This window comes from Arachis ipaensis, chromosome B2 (genome assembly GCF_059453495.1).
Source record: "Arachis ipaensis isolate K30076 ecotype BB chromosome B2, ASM5945349v1, whole genome shotgun sequence".
NCBI lineage: Eukaryota > Viridiplantae > Streptophyta > Magnoliopsida > Fabales > Fabaceae > Arachis > Arachis ipaensis.
The window spans coordinates 112,778,463-112,794,909 of NC_142437.1; the positions used below are offsets into that span (position 1 = coordinate 112,778,463).

At 35.4% G+C, this 16,447-nt stretch overlaps 1 protein-coding gene across 3 annotated transcripts; it reads left to right on the forward strand.

The window, feature by feature from the left end:
* The first annotated feature begins 7,931 nt into the window (after positions 1-7,931).
* On the forward strand, positions 7,932-14,918 carry LOC148575256 (protein FAR1-RELATED SEQUENCE 5-like). 3 transcript variants are annotated; one of them, XM_088503826.1, is made up of 3 exons: positions 7,932-8,086; positions 8,230-8,342; positions 13,964-14,918. In XM_088503826.1, exon 3 carries the CDS (start codon positions 14,134-14,136, stop codon positions 14,899-14,901), a length of 768 nt encoding a protein of 255 aa, XP_088359952.1. In that variant the 5' UTR covers positions 7,932-8,086; positions 8,230-8,342; positions 13,964-14,133; the 3' UTR covers positions 14,902-14,918. The 3 variants fall into 3 exon arrangements, 2 of the variants coding, with proteins under 2 accessions (XP_088359952.1, XP_088359951.1); XM_088503825.1 differs by having other exon boundaries at positions 7,934-8,138; XR_015904887.1 differs by lacking the exon at positions 13,964-14,918 and adding an exon at positions 10,151-10,534 and having other exon boundaries at positions 7,936-8,138.
* Positions 14,919-16,447: the final 1,529 nt, after the last annotated feature.

A 16,447-nucleotide genomic window follows, 5' to 3' on the forward strand; every position in this document is an offset into this window, starting at 1 on the left:
TAATAATTTTTAAATTTTTTATAATCTAACCATTTTAGACAGGTAATAAAAATTAACCCGTTACATTGCTCGCACTACACAATATCCAACCACATTTTATGTCACACAGGTAGGGCTGGCAATTCATACCCTACCCGCGGGTACCCAACCCGGTCCAACCCGCTCGGGTAGGGTAGGCTATCCGATCCGCTGCGGGTAGGGTAGGGTACGGTCCGGGTATGCCTGCGAGTAGGGTAGGGTACGGGTTTAGGGTGTACCCTACCCTACCCTACCCGCACCTCATATATAACACATATTTTATTAAAAAATAGGTATATAGTGAAGGAAGTGAGAGTTGAACCCACAACCTCCCTTATGTAATGACTTACAATAAGTGATCAACTACTAAATTAGTTAGTTAATTTAGTAATTTAGAGCATTAATTTTTTATTTTTTATGTTATTAATATGTATAAAATTTGATATTTCTGCGGGTAGGGTAGGGTAGGGTAGGGTTTAGAACTTTAGGGTGCGGGTAGGGTTAGGGTTGAGAGATTCTTGACCCGCGGGTAGGGGTGGCAAAGCGGGTCGGCCCGCCCCAACCCGCCCCGCCCCGCCTAGGACCGCCAAATAAACGGGGCGGACCGGCCCGCCCCGCCAACTAAAATGGGTTCAAAATGCTAGCCCGCCCCGCTTTATGGCGGATTGGCGGGCTAGCCCGCTTGACTCTTTTTTTTTTTTAGAAAAATAAAATTTATTAAAATTAACAAAAAATAATAATTAAAAAATCAAACACAAATAAAAAATAGTCAAATTATAATATAATTTTTTTACTATTTTTTTAATTTTTAACTTCAATAAAATTGTTCAAAATAATATTTGTCAATAGAATCATCTTTATTTTAAAAAATAAGTCACATAATTTGAGCATATATACAAAATTGTAAAATAAAATAGATAAAGTTAATAACTCAAAAAAGAATAAAAACAAAAAATGAAAAAAAAGTGTTTAAAAATTTTATAATAGTAATCACTCTTTTATTTAATTAAAAAAAAGAAAAATAAAAATCTTCGGCCCGGCGGACCGGCCCGCCCCGCCCCGCCAAAACCCGCCAATTTGGCGGTGCGGGTTTGGCGGGTTTTTTTAATTTGGCGGGCTCCAATTCCTAGCCCGACCCGCCTTTTTTAGTGGGTTTAGCGGATCGGCCCGACGGGCTCGACCCGTTTTGCCACCCCTACCCGCGGGTAGGATAGGGTAGAGTTTTAATAAAATTTTCAACCCGCGGGTAGGGTTAGGGTAGAGTCCAAACCCTACCCTACCCTACCCATTGCCAGCCCTACACACAGGCTATATTCATTGAACGAATGTTAGAACTACAATTCTAGTGAAATCACTGTACCTCAGATTTCTAAGTTTCGTATCGTGGAACCGTCTGACCTGCCACAACAGAGGAAAGGCTCGTAAGTAATATTATTTTTAAAAAAAAAATTTTACTGTCATGTCTATTCATTTTGTTATGTACGAATCATGTGTTCGGTTAAACTAATAAAGTAGTATAATCACACATTTAACTAAACAGTAACGACTGCGGTATCTGGGTTGCTCAATGGATGAAAGAGTGCGGGTGGACTGATAATTTTGGCATCACGGTAACAAACCTTATTCATTTTATAAATTTTTTATTATTATTAGGAAAAAATGTAATATATATCTAAGTATATATATACTAATTGCTTCGTACTTTTTAAAATTATTAGGTCAATGACAATGATAGGATGAAGCTAGCAATCGACTTGGTTAGCAAGGAATTCAATATGAAGAAGTCAGAAGTTATGGATAAGGCACATGCATATATGAAAGATATACTACAAAAACAGTCACGACTGCAAAAGGATATATAGTTTTTTTTTATTATTTTCATCGCATTTTATGTTACCTGAGTATTTCAATACCCGTTTCAACAATTTTTAATAAGAATCTAAAGTAAAGGAAGTTGGATAAATTGAGAAAACTTGTACACACTGTAAGAGATTTTAGGTTTGGTCACTATTAGATATTGTAAGCTGCCAATTACATATCTAAATAGTTTTGGATCACCAAAGCTTGAACTTCCAAAAGCCATGTTAACATTAGACCTCCATCAACATTAGTGTAAATCTCCCATATTCTTCATAGCAAACTTAGCATTCAGTTTCTCTCTGGCATCTCTGTTCGTTCTATCTTCATCCGTTAGCTGAAACCTTCCCTCACCGCTAACATCTCTGTTCATTCTGTTCGTGCTTCAGGTAGGTCTTCTCCTTTTCTCCATTTTGTAGTATTTATTTATTTGTGTATTCTAGCCTGAGTTTTGTGTTGTTCATTCTTGTGATTACTAATTCTAAAATTTCTAAGTTCATGATTTTTAGTTCTGAATATCTTATCTTTTGTGACTGGGAAATAGGAATAATTTATTTTGGTTAATTACTTAATTTTGTTCATGATTTTTGTTAGCTGGAATTTGAATTTTGTTTGTTGTAACTTGGAATCATTTTGTAGTATTTATTTGTGTATTCTAGCATGAGTTTTGTGCTGTTCATTGTTTGCTTGATGTCCCTTAATTTTGTTCTGAACTGAGTTAATTGGAATTGAAGTAGGTAATTGGAATAAGAGTAGATTTAATTTTGATAAGAAACACCTTGGATGTTGTTGTGTTATTTTTCCGAACCTTTCATCTTGTTATAGTTGCTGATGTTGTGTTGTTGGTGTTTTGTTTTGTTTTTTTTTTAATTTATCTTCTTTCAATTAATTAGTGATTGAAAGAGTAAGCGTGGTGTACTAAATATTTAAAGATGATTATATAGGATTATGGAGAGCATTTGTCAGGGAGTGGCTGAATAGAAAAAGGAAAAATAGGTAAGCAACAGTTGCTTTGTTGAATTGGGACCCTGCCCAAGTAGATAGAATTTGACTTCGAAACAGTGAAATTAATATAATCCACTTATAGTAATTATATCCCAAGGACTTGGGATGATCTCCTCTGTTTGCTTGTGTTCTTCTGTTACTTGAGGATATAGCCATTTTTTGCATTTGTTTTTGGTTAATTAATTCAAAATAGCCAACATACCCCTTCAGAGAAATTGTCATTGGAGTTAATGTTGGATTCAGTCCTGCTGCATTTTGGCCTTCTTGAAAGAGATAACCTCTATGTTTAATTTCCTGAACAATTATAGGCTTCTGTCTTTCCCTCATTTTTTATTCACTATATGTTTGATTGTAGCCTCTGCTTCTCAAATATCAATTCCTATTGTTTATTTATTATTCTTTTTTTATTTATATTGTCAAAATCTTGGGTTCTGCTGATTCTATTTTGAACTAAGATGCATAGGCATTAGTATATTGAATCCGATTTTATTGCCTAATACTGGAAGTTAGGAAAAAAATATGTTTTTAAATGTTAAGTTTATTATAAAACCTCCCTTTTTCATTAGTCACAAAAAAAACCCTCCTTTTTCATTCCTGAAACTTTTAATTGCTTTGATCTTTTCTTGTTGTTATAGTTATCTTTTTTTGGGTGACTTTACTGACTTGATTTTATAATTTTGCTCTTTCCGTTTACCCTGGAGGTTTCAACATCATTCTTAGAGAAAATACTAACACATACTCCTAAATACACAGTTATATACCCTTTTTTTTCTTTTATGTAGTATGGCACAAAAACGAGGACAATTTATTGCATTACTTCACAACCTATGTAATGTAAATTAACCTTTTAATAGGATCAATTTTAGAAAGAACATGCCAACTATTTTATAGCTTTTTTAGAGTTATATCTTCTATTAGTTAGGCCCTCATGCTTTTTTGTATAGCTGGAGAAGGAATGGAATTATAGGCACTTGTTCTATGTCAAGATCAATAAGCTAATTAGTCAAAGTCTTATCATATATTACCTTTTATTATGTTTATAGTTATATCATTCTTTGATGTGCATTTAGTTTATTAGCATGCACCAAGTGCAATTGTGCATTCTCCAAGTTATTACTATATTTGGTTTGAAAATTTTGAAATAATATACACCATGAGTAAGTTCTTTTAACATATGCGTGCATAACCTGAAGTTAATTCTTTTTTATTCTGGTACTGGTTATTGATGGCTCTTTTACAACTAAGATTCTTAGAACTAAATTGACTACTTTATTGTTCATGTCTATGTATTTGCATAATCTACTTTAACAAACTTGATGGATACTACTTAGCAATTGGAGAAAAACAATAATATGAAAATATGTTGCAAGTAGAAGCATGTTCCAAGTAAGAATAAGAATGTCTGTTTAGGTCTTTAAGATACAAAGAAGCTAGTCAACCAAATGGAAAGTATAAAAGTAAATACAATTCAATGGATTGTATTAAAATCTTTTAGTTCTTTAATAATAAACTTAGTTTTGCCTTCAATATATTTGGCATGCTTTGGTCCTTTTGGGGTTAAATTCCTGCCTACACTGTCTGTATTTTGTTTCCTAATTTTAGATTTTTGTGAATAAAACAATGAACACCAGATTTTTTTAATCATTAAATCTTAAAAAAAAGAAAGAGAAGAAAAAAAAACAACCAAAACATAAATTAAAAATATAAAAATTTCAAAACAAAATAGGACTTTATTTATCTTACAAATTAGATACTTATTTTGTGTCTTCATTTCCTCTTATACAAGTATAGACACCTTTAAAACATGATGTAAATTGATGGATTAATTTATCTACACTTATGGGAATTATTATATATTTTTATTAGTATTTTAAATTTAAAGGAAATGATATAATCATGTAGATAAGTGAAGGTGTGACTTGTTTACTCAAATTATTACTCTAATCTGATGCAGAGATGGGTAAGATTGAAAAAAAAACTTGCATGGATGTGGATTATGCAGTTTATTTGCATATGGATATGTATACTAAAAGTATAAATATGTAATGATTTTGTTTAATAAAACTCCATTATGTATATATGTATAAATGATTTGGATCTGGATATGGACGAGCCTAATTGGAAATATGAGATTATAAAAATGTGTTATGTATGTTATTTAGAGGCATAGAGAGTCAACCCCAAAGGTGACCCTTTTTCTTTTTGAATGAAAATTTAAATTTTCATTTAGAAAAAAATAGTGAGACTTTTTCACAAAATAGGTAATATTCAATATGGTATTTCTTTATTTGTCATGCTAGATCAGTTTATGTTTAATTTGTTTATAACTGTTAGTAGTTTTTGGTTCCCTGTCTCTGTTTATTTAGTTTTTGATCATTGATCACTTGAGTAGTCAAAGTAGATTTGCTTTTCTCTTTTTACCAGATTGTTAGTAGTTTTTGGTTCCCTGTCTCTGTTCATTTAGTTTTTGATCATTGATCACTTGAGTAGTCAAAGTAGATTTGCTTTTCTCTTTATATCAGATTTACAATTTATTTTTTTCTTGTTTTTAATGGTTTCTATTGTGTTAATTGTAACACCCTCACTATTAGTAGTCACGCTTCCGGCTGCGCCACTCTGATAGCAAGAAGTATTACGACTACTTTACATACTAAATAGTAAAATAGGAGCCTGTGACTCGACACTGTATTGCTGATTTCTTTTAAAAAAAGAAATAAATATTTTATCTTAAGAAAAATACAAGCAGGCACAAATTCATATACAAGACTCCTTACATAATAACTCAATATATTACATATTTAAAACATACAATTCCTATCCCTCTTACAAACTTGTAATAACAAAAACGAGGGGAGAAAATAATCTAATGAATACAACAACACATAAGCCAAACGCAGTGTAACTCTTCATAACGCTTCTTCCGGTTCCTGAAAAGGTAAAGCTGTAGGGGGTGAGAACCTAACCACACGGTCTCACCACGGAGTTTCAAAGTTGTCATAAGAAGATATTGAATAGGAAATCTGTTTTCAAGCTCAGTGACTATCATTGCCTTATGAATCTTTTAAAAAAACAATAGGTAATCGTTCAAAACCTTTTCAAAGAAACAATGTTTAATCTTTTAGAAATCTGAAACATTTCCTTTCTTATAAGAAAATCTCAATCAGAAACCAATCACGCAATCAAACAACACAATCATTAATTCAGCACCAAAGTTCAATCTCAAATGTAGCACGCCAGGACAAACACAGGCAAGGCAGACAAGGAAAGCACAAGTAGGCAGCAGTTACAGCAAATAGTTCAAGTAGCAGTTACGAACAGTTTAGCAATTAGGCAAACCAAAACAAGTTCAAACTCAAGCAAAGCATACAAATGCATATGATGCATGCCTGTCCTATGGCTGATGAGGCTCATCTGTCGGTTATCCAGCCAACCCGACAAGTCTGAATTGTACTTAGACTGTCCCCCGACGTGCATCCCCAAGAGTCTATGCATAGCTTTTTCTCAAATAATCAATATTACTCAATGGGGGTAACATTCCCGGGAATTTATATAGTGCCCGGTCACACACTTACGTCGTAGGGTCAACAGAGTATCGAGTTTTCAACCTGGTACACATGGTGGCAAGCCACGACACTTAATCCAGGGAACCTCGTATCTCAGATATTTCAAATTCATAAGCCATGTGAATAATTCAAAGTTCACATCTCAACATTCTCAACATCATAATCATTCATCAATCCAAATCTCATTTCCAAGTTCATTTCAAAGCCATATTTCAAATAAAATCCTCATCATCCTCTTTTTCATTCTGTTCGTTAACAATCTCAAATCCAAAACAAAATTCTTTCTTTGATAGACAAATCAATCTTAAAACATTTAATACTTAAAAAACAAATCTTTTTAATTAATTACTTTAAATAAAACTATCAATTTCATAAAATTTCGGCAGCATCTCCTCTAAAACTCGGACACTGCCACCCTTTTCGGGTCCCATCCAAACATTTATCAAACCTTTCCAAAACCTCAATCATTTTCCAAGATTCGGTTAGTTCCAATATCGAATAATTTTCAAAGCGAATCAATGTCCATAATAAATCTCTTTTTTAAAATCAAACCAACTCAAATACTAAATCATTTATAAAGTCACTAACTCAAAATTAAACCATTTCCAAAGCCAATTCCTTTATATCATCAAAAATAGCTTCAAAACCAAGAAAAGCCATTTTTCATAATAATCAACTAAATAACCTTTCAAACTAATTTCTTTTCAGCAATCACAAACTACTCAAGCAGTCAAGCAATCAGTCATTCAGTCCAGCAAACAACCACATTTAGAAGACAATTATAATCACAGGCATATATTCTCTCACATTAATATCTATTTATCACAACTCTGTAATATAAATTAGATTTTAAGAAAAACCCTACCTCATTCGCGATTCAACTACGCGACAAACTGTAACCACCATACCCCACGAGGCCTGAGATTTCTCATTCCTCATGACGTTAGCCGACACGCATATGTTTAAATATATATGCGGCATAGGTAGTAAGTTAAAATTATAATCGGTGGCGCTAAAACTTTTTTGTTTTTCCAAACGATAAGTTTTGGGTAATTAATTAATTACCGCTACAATCAAATTTTCTTTATTTTATTAGTTTATTAAGTTCACTGAATAATAAATTAGCAGAGAAACAACCGTAGATACATCGTTAGTCAATTAATACATGATCACAATTTTTATTATCAAACCAAAATCTCCTTGCTATATGTTAAGCCAAATTAAGACTTTAACTATCCTTGTATAAAACCTTTAATTAACCCTAAATTAAACAATTAGTTCACTCTAACCCATCAATGTTAACCATGGCTAACAATGAAAAGAAAAGAAACCTCTACCCTCTTCTTCCTTTAATCCCCACGGACATCACCCTCAAACCATAGTTACACCACTTAGTTAATTAGTTAGTGTATGCTTAGTCATTAGTGCTGGGTACAGGTGTTACTTTATCCTCCTACAAGAGCTACAAAACATATATATCTGGTTACACCTATCCCACCCTTTCCTTATTCAATTACTCAAAAGACAATAACCTGATTCAAAGAAGGGAGAAGGAGAGAAGACCGAAGGCAACCCCAACAGAGAGCTCGGTTTGCATGCAACCTTCTCCAACCCTTTCAACTTCCATAGGAGCTTGAAACAAGGTAGCTCTCACCTTTCTCTATCAATCCTTGCTGTTTTGAAACTCTTCACTAGGTAAGCTAGCTTCGGTTCCTTCCCCTCTATTCAATTCGGTTTTCACCATTACCCAACAGCCCAACCTTGTCTTTCCTTTCAATTTGTGTAGCTCAATAGCATTTTCTTAACCTCTCTGAACCACCGAACTGCCTAGTTTAAGGAGGTGTTGTAGCTGAGAAGGTGAGCTTAGGAGCAAGACATATCAATTTTCGACATCACCAAGTAAGGGTTAGGACAATTAGATTACTATTCTTGTGGCTGTACCTGTGATGAGAGTAGATAAACTATTATATTCTTGATTGATGATAAATGATGCTCTAGTATGTGTTTGAATGATGGTTATGTTATATGAATTGTTATGTTTGATAAAAATGCAGAAAAGTAAATTTGAGTTATGAATGTGTGTTTGTAAAAAAGGGTAAATTAATGAGTATAACCTCTTAGAGCTATGCTGACCATGCTAGAAACTTTAGTTAGTCAAAAGAAAGGTAAAACTATGGTTTTAGATGAATTTTAGGCTTGAACATAAGATTTGGCATGTGAAGTTGTTGGAAGTGCATTATGCAGAATTTCTGCAATTTCTGCATAATTGGCAGCAGAATGAATGAATTTCTGGGAGCATTCCAGATCATAATTTTTGATGAAATTATTTTTCTATGAAACTTTAATGTGTTTTTAATATCTCGTAAAAATTTCAGAATTAATTGATAAGTGGATTGGGAGAAATGAATTTTTGAAGATTGATGGTTTCAGCAGAAAATTCTGTTTCTTTACTGCAGAAGCACCAACTTCCAATTTACTTAATTTATAATTCTGATGAGTATTTGGGCTGAAACCAACGGCAGTCTCAAGATTTATGTGTCTAAAATATTCAGTTTAAATTTCGTGTCAAAACTCTTTTTAACCAATTAGATATGTTGCAAAAAGTGTGAGTTGCTTGCTGAATTTTGAAAACAGATTTGTATAAGGCAGGGCTGTGTTCCTAACCTCATAACTTTTACATGTGACATGGTAATAGTCTAAAATTTAGTTTTCTAGAAAGCTGGAAGAGTCTTATTTAAGTACATGAATTTTGAAAGGCAATGGTTGAGAATTGGATTTTTAGTGAATTTAACAAATTTACTACTCGCTGCTGTTTTTTCTGCAATGATAGCAGAATTTTAAAAACATTTGTACAATTTTCAGTTATGGTCGGAATGCCCCAGAACCAAGTTTTATTTTCTAAACCCGTGATTTTACAATAACTAAAGGGATTAAAGAGAGTATAATGACCAATTAAGAATGTTTACCTGGTAAATAGTTAAGGAAAGTTTGAACGTTGTTAAAGCTGAGGGAACCCGTAAGGGTGGTTTTAGTGCTATTTTAGAGGAGATTATGTCCGAATTTCTATAAAAGTTCAAGGACTTAGTTTAATGAAAATGTGTAAGTTACCCCTAAGAAAGGTTAAAGTTAAAGACAATGATATTGAGAGATAAAGTGAAGAAAGAAAAATGAGGAACAAGGAATGAAATAAAAGTTGAGAATTATATTGAATGGGCCTTGTGCCGTACTGCTAATGCGAAAGTGCCCGCCTAATGGATAGCCTGAGATTGCTAATGCGGGAATGTTCGCCTAATTGATAGAACTGTTCTTTACTGTGACACACATTGAAATGTTATTATAATGAGACCTAATTGACACGGGTAACCGTGATGCCAAGGTGTCTAATTGACACAGTAAAGGGACCATACTCGGGGTTCACTCTGAGTAACGTCGGGTTGCGGGTAGACAACCGACGCATGAGCTCATGGCCTGCGCTAGGAACAGGCATGCATCATCTTGTTTGCGCATATGAACTTCTTGTGAATTATTTACTGCCATTTCTTTCTTGTTCATGCTACTTGTTATAAATATGTTTGTGCCTTGAGTCTCTGTGTTTGTTCTTTTTCTGTTTCGCGACAACTTAGAGATAAAAACCCTAGGTTCCCCTTTTTCCTTACTGAGAACTCTAGGTTCTCACCCTTCTTTTCTTTCTTTTCCCCCCTCCCCAGACAGGTCCGGCAGAGGAGTCCTGTGAGTTTCGTGCTAACCGCTGAGCTGTGAGGATCTGGCGCGCGGCGGAGTCTTCATATGGAGCATGTTTTGGACCTCTTTTTTTGCACAATGTTCGGAGATCACTCCAGAGTTAGTCGCAGTGGATCTTTCGCTCCTGTTTGATGATCTTAGTATCACTTTCCCCTCACTTTGTAGTACTTTTAGAGGGGTAGGACGTCTTAGTAGTTCGGTTCCAGCTTAGGAAACCCGTGTGAGGGTTGGGACTAATTTCTTCTTTTGTATCTGTACATATAACTTGGTGTAATACTCGGCTTTGATGGATGACACGTATCCTTGAACTTAACTCATGTGTATCATATATATATGTTTATATATGTTATTTTGGGGTGTTACACAAACTGCATTTCTATTCTTATCCCACAGCAACAACATTAATACTGACCGTCCCCGCAGCAGCCACAGCCTCTAAACACAGCCTTAGCCCAATCCTAAAATATTAATGTCGCGTAAAACTCAATAATCTATAACATAACAGCAACTAAAAGAGTTTGGAACAAGGAACGACTTACTGTGCTTACAAATAATAAAGAAAATGGAGCAACAACAGCTCCGGTGACGATGCAGCACCTTGATGCTGTACGCAGCAGCCATAGAACTCAGCAATCAAGACCCGTAACTTGATCCTATGACACCAAAACCTCAGATCCTCAAACAACTTAAAACAGAAATACCAATTTAAAGGTTTTGGAACGCATGGCTTACCCAAACAAGAATGAACGGCTGAACTGAAATAACGGTAACTCCGATGGTGGTTCCGGTGATCACCCACGCCACACCCGGTGACCAGAACGGCGACAACGACGGTGCAGCAGTTCAGAACAACAAGCAGCGGGGGCGGGTGACTGAAATAAGCATGCAGTAACGATAAAGGTTCCCGGAATCCAAAAGAATAGAAACCAAACTTTAAAACCCTTACCGACAGTGCGTTCTCCGGCGGCGGCAGCAGGATTTCGAGTGGCAGAAGCGGCGGTGGCTGGCGCGGGTCTCTATTTTCTCTCCTCTGCTCCCGAGCTCGCTCTCTCTCGCTCTCTCTAGCTCCTCCATAAGTGGCGGCAACCGACTCCAAGACGAGGACGACGACGACGCGGGTACAGTAGCGGCGGTGACGGCTTCACGGTGTGGGCAACGCTGGCGACGCGAAAAGGGTTCTAACACGGTGGTTGGACCTCAGCTCGGCTTGAGATTCCGCTCTCTCTCCCTCGCGCGTCTCTCCTCCCTGCGTGGTCTCCTCGACGCTGGCGCCAACGGCGACGCGACGCGACGCGACGGCGGTCCTGAGCTGCGCGGCGGCTTCCTCGCGGTACTCTCCTTCTCTCTCAGATCTCCTCTCTCTTCTGTCAGCAGCGGCGGCGACGGTGGCAGTGACACCCACCGCGCCGCCTCACTCTTCTTCCCCCTCTCCTTCCTTCCTCGGTCCCCTTCCTTCTTCCCCTTTCTTTCTCTTTTTTTTTTCCTGATGGGTTTTGGTTAGACAAAAGGGGGGTTTCAGCTGCTGTTGGTGAAAACTAATGGCGGCTAGGGTTTCATTAGGAGTAAGGGAAAAATTATAATTTAATTAGGATTAGGGTATGTATAAAATTAAGATTTTGAATTTAATTATAGTAAAGTAATTTTAATAAAATTGAGGCATGGAGTATAAATTTTGAAATCTAATTAAATCTCTAAAATTATTTTAAAATATTATTTGTGGTATTAAAATACTAATTGATTTTCTCAATAAATTATTCTAATTGAAAATTCATGGTAATATAATTAATTTTCTTTATCTTTAACTTAAAGTATTAAATAATATAAATTAAATTATCTAAAATCTAATCATATAAAATTCTTATTATTTCATAACTACTAATTTTATATCAATAATTATAAAATTAGACAAAATTCTAATTTAAATTGCCAAAACCCCATTATTTTCAAATTTCTAGAACTTTAAATCATAAAAAGGAAAATAATACTTAGGAATATAGTTTAGATAAAAACCTTAATTTATTTCAAATCCAATTAATTGCCTTTAATTATTTTTTTAATAAAAATAATTTCTGAAATTAAAACTATAAATAAATATATATAATTTGAGATTAGTTCAAAATAGGACTTTTCAAAAGTCTTGGGTCTTACATTAATAAGCTACTAGACCAACTTGATTAAATTTGGTTACTAAAAATAACGAGTATTTTTTGCCACAAGGATTTTTCTCTATTTTGTCAATTCATATATTATTTATATCAAATGATATTATGTCTTTTGTATGGGAAAATATATAGCTTGTCCTTCAAAATTGATACCTCTGGAAAACTTTTCTTTATAAGACTAATGACTAGGCTCATTAGTTATGGAAATTTGCTTATCTATTTAGAGCGAGGATCTCAACAAATACAGGACTTGAATTGGTAGTTTCAATGTTTCGCCTTGAAGAAAGCTATTGGAATTTTTCACTTTAGAATGGATTTGAATCTTAACAAAGTGGAGGGTGCATTCGGTTATCAATTGAGGGTATATGATTGTGTAGGTAGAATGGTGGATTGTCTAATGTCATTCTAAATCCAATTTTAATGTGGAATAGTAGAGAATTGGGGTGGATGTCTAGATCCTTTCCTCCATTCAAAAGTTTCATCAAATTTGGGTCTTGCCATCTTTATACACCCAAACAGAACTTTTGAAAAACGAATGTAATGGTAGCATTTTGTCCTTATTGAATATAAGTTAGTTTGGTAAACGAGAAAGTGATTTCTACCAGATTGAAGAAATCATACTGCCTATTTATTTTTATTTTATCCTCATTGGTTATTTAATTTTGATCAGAAACACCTTGGATGTTGTCATATTTTTTTGAACCTTTCATCTTGTTATAGTTGCTGATGTTGTATTGTTGTTGGTGTTGTGTTTTGTTTTTTTAATTTATCTTCTTGTAATGTCCTTGTTTGCTGGTATTCTTCTGTTACACACAATGCCCCTTTCTCTTTCACTTTCATATGGAAGAGGATGCTTTCTGCTTTAGATTTGGTGTATAATCTCCTAAAAGTATTTACTTAATCTGAATTATTTCTATTTTATTTAATTGTGCTGCTTACTTTCTAAACTAATTTTCACTTTGCTCGTTTCCTTCGAAAGAAGTGAAATAGAAGTCATTAAGTAGAGAAGGCCTTAACAAATTATATGATATTAATTATGTATATCTATTGAATGATTATGAAGCAAATAAAAATGGGTAGTAGCCAGCCAGAAATAAAAAGAAGATGAATGCTTTTTCTTGTGCATTCCCTCATGATTCCTAAACATTAGATTAAAATGCATCCAACTCAGTGTTGTCTTCTTTTATACGCCTTATTTGAATTAATTTCTAATATTTATTATCTATATTGTTTCTATAAACATACGTGCCTGACATAGTTCTGGTCAGGTGCAAGTATTACTACCACATGTTTTCGTTTTATCTTTGGTGAGAATGTCATTTCTACTTTGTACAGACCATGACAAATGAAATTCTAAAGTGATGAAATCACTGATGCTCATTTTAAAAAAAATTAATCTAAATATATGTTGTTCTGCTTAGGTCTTTAAGATACAAAGAAGCTAGTCAACCAAATGGGGGACATAAAAGTAAATACAATTGGATGGATTGTATTAAAATCTTTTAGTTCTTTAAAGGTGTTGCTGTATTTTATGTAAATTAGTGGTAATTTTTCTAGTCTACATATATGTGAAATGTTAATTGTGTGGTGATGTGTTTGTTTTTTTATAAATTGTAGGTGTATGTTGATTTTTGGGAGAAGGAGCCATCGGATAGCAATTTTTTTGGAACAGACTCCGATGAGGAGTTCCAAGAGGAGACGATCTAGATTTTTTAGACGATGATTCAGAGATTGATGAAGATAGACCTCAAGATAAGAGAATAGCAGAGCTGTCACGAGAAGATATCATGCAACTTCAGTTTATAGATGAGGAAGTTGTTTATCGATTCCACAAGACTTATGCAATGATGCACGGTTTCGCTGTGAGGTTGGATGAAGTCAGACGCGATAGCGATGGTTGCGTAATTATGCGCCAAATTGTTTGCAATCGGGCGCTCTCAAGAAAGGAAGAGGTTGAAAAGGACGAAAGAATCAGGGACCACCGACCCCTAACTCGAAGTTATTGCCGGGCGAGAATTCGTGCAAGACTAGATAGAAAAATTCATAAATGGAAGGTTGTTTCATTCTACGAAGAGCACTCTCATGGATTAGTTGATCCACTCGACGTTAGCATGATGCCTGAGTATCGCACATTCAGTGTCTCGGATAAAGCTCAGGCGAAGAATTTGCACGACATAGGCATCAAGACCTGTCACATCTTGGGATACTTGGCTGCTCAAAAAGGTGGATATGCAAACTTGTCATTCAACCCAAAAGATATGTACAACCTCATTACTCAACATAGGAAGGAAAAAGTGAAGGGTGGTGATGCAAATGCTTCAATAAGCTACATGAGAGGTAAAGCTGGGAATGATTCTTATTTCTTTGGCAAGTACACATTAAGTAATGAGAATCGATTAGAAAATTTGTTTTGGGCTGATGTGACTAGCCCTATTGATTATGAGTGCTTTGGGTATGTCTTGACATTTGATTCGACTTACAATAGGAACGTCTACAATAAACCACTTGTGATATTTTCTGGTAGCAATCATCATGGGCAGACCGTCATATTCTGATGTGGTCTTATTGTTAATGAGGATATTGGTTCATACAAGTTGCTCTTGGAAACTTTTTTGGAAGCAATGGGGAATAAACACCCTATGGCAGTTGTCACCGATGGAGATCTTTCAATGAGAGAAGCCATTAAATAGGTCTTTCCTTATGCAACACATCGACTATGTGCATGTCACTTATGTAACACCCTACCATACAGAGACTTATGCTTAAGTCATAATTCAGAGATGGCAAGGTATTACGACCTCTAAAACAAAAATTTAGTACGTATAGTAGTATGAATGATTGATTATAACTAGGAGCCTTGTAGAAAAAAGGGATAAACAAAAACCGCAACTCGAAAGCGCAACACTCCGATCACTAACACAACGAGCAAAGGATAAGCTAACGCAAGATCATATATATAAAGAGTATCAAAAACAGGAATATCAAGACTCAAAATCCGGCTGCGAAGGTAACCGGTTCGAGCATAGCAATATATACATATAATAAAATAAGGAAAACCCCAAGGAAAACCCAAAGGGACATAAATACCGAAAACCTAATCTCCAAAATCCCCTCTAGAAGGAGTCATCACAGTTTGTATTATTTAATGGAGATAAAAGTATCTAAACAAGATATATAAATCAAGATAGAGTCCCAAGAACAAGAATCTTCGCTAATCCCGAAGTCCCCAGCATGCCTCAACGAGAAGCCTCGCGTCCTGCATCTGAAAACCACAAAATCCGCATGGGTGAGAACCAGAGGTCCCCAGTACGGTAACAGCTTCCACATATATAATACATAATAATAGAGGAAAGCCGAAGGCAATCCTAGAACTTCCTCCAGGAAATATCAAAGCTTATAAACAAGCTAAACCGTAAGCGGCAACTAACTAAAGATCCTTCAGTCTAACTAATACTTCCCTTTCTACTTCCTTCAGACCTCCCAACAACCAGCAGGAGTATAATATAGCAAACACAGTTATATCAGACAAGAGATTTACAAATAGGAACAAATAAGGCATTTAGGCAATTAGCAAGTAATATGCAGTCAAATAGGCAATCTCAAACAATTCATGTAGTATGCTTATGATGCATGCCTGTTCCTAGTGGCTGATGATATCATCTGTCGGTTATAGAGCCAACCCGACAAGTCCTGGTAGCTAGCCATTGGACTGTCCCTCTGTCGTGCATCCCCAACTCGAGTTATACTCATCATAAACTTGATCATAATCATGATCCATATCCATCACCCTCACTGGTGAATATTTATCCATCACCATCACTGGTGAATATTTATGGGGGCGAGCTCATCCGGGCCTTTCACAGTGCCCGGCCACACTTACGACATAGGGTCAAAAGAGCTTCGAGTCTCAACCTGGAGCACATGGTGGCTAGCCATTGCTACTACCCAGGGAAACCCTCATCTCCAATGGTGGAAGTGCAAACCTTCACAATTCAATCAACATCATATATGCATTTATACTTGGCCATAAACATGGCTCCGCCGTAACACGGCAATAATCTAGCCATCCGGCTCACGGTTAAATCCATAACCAGCCAATTC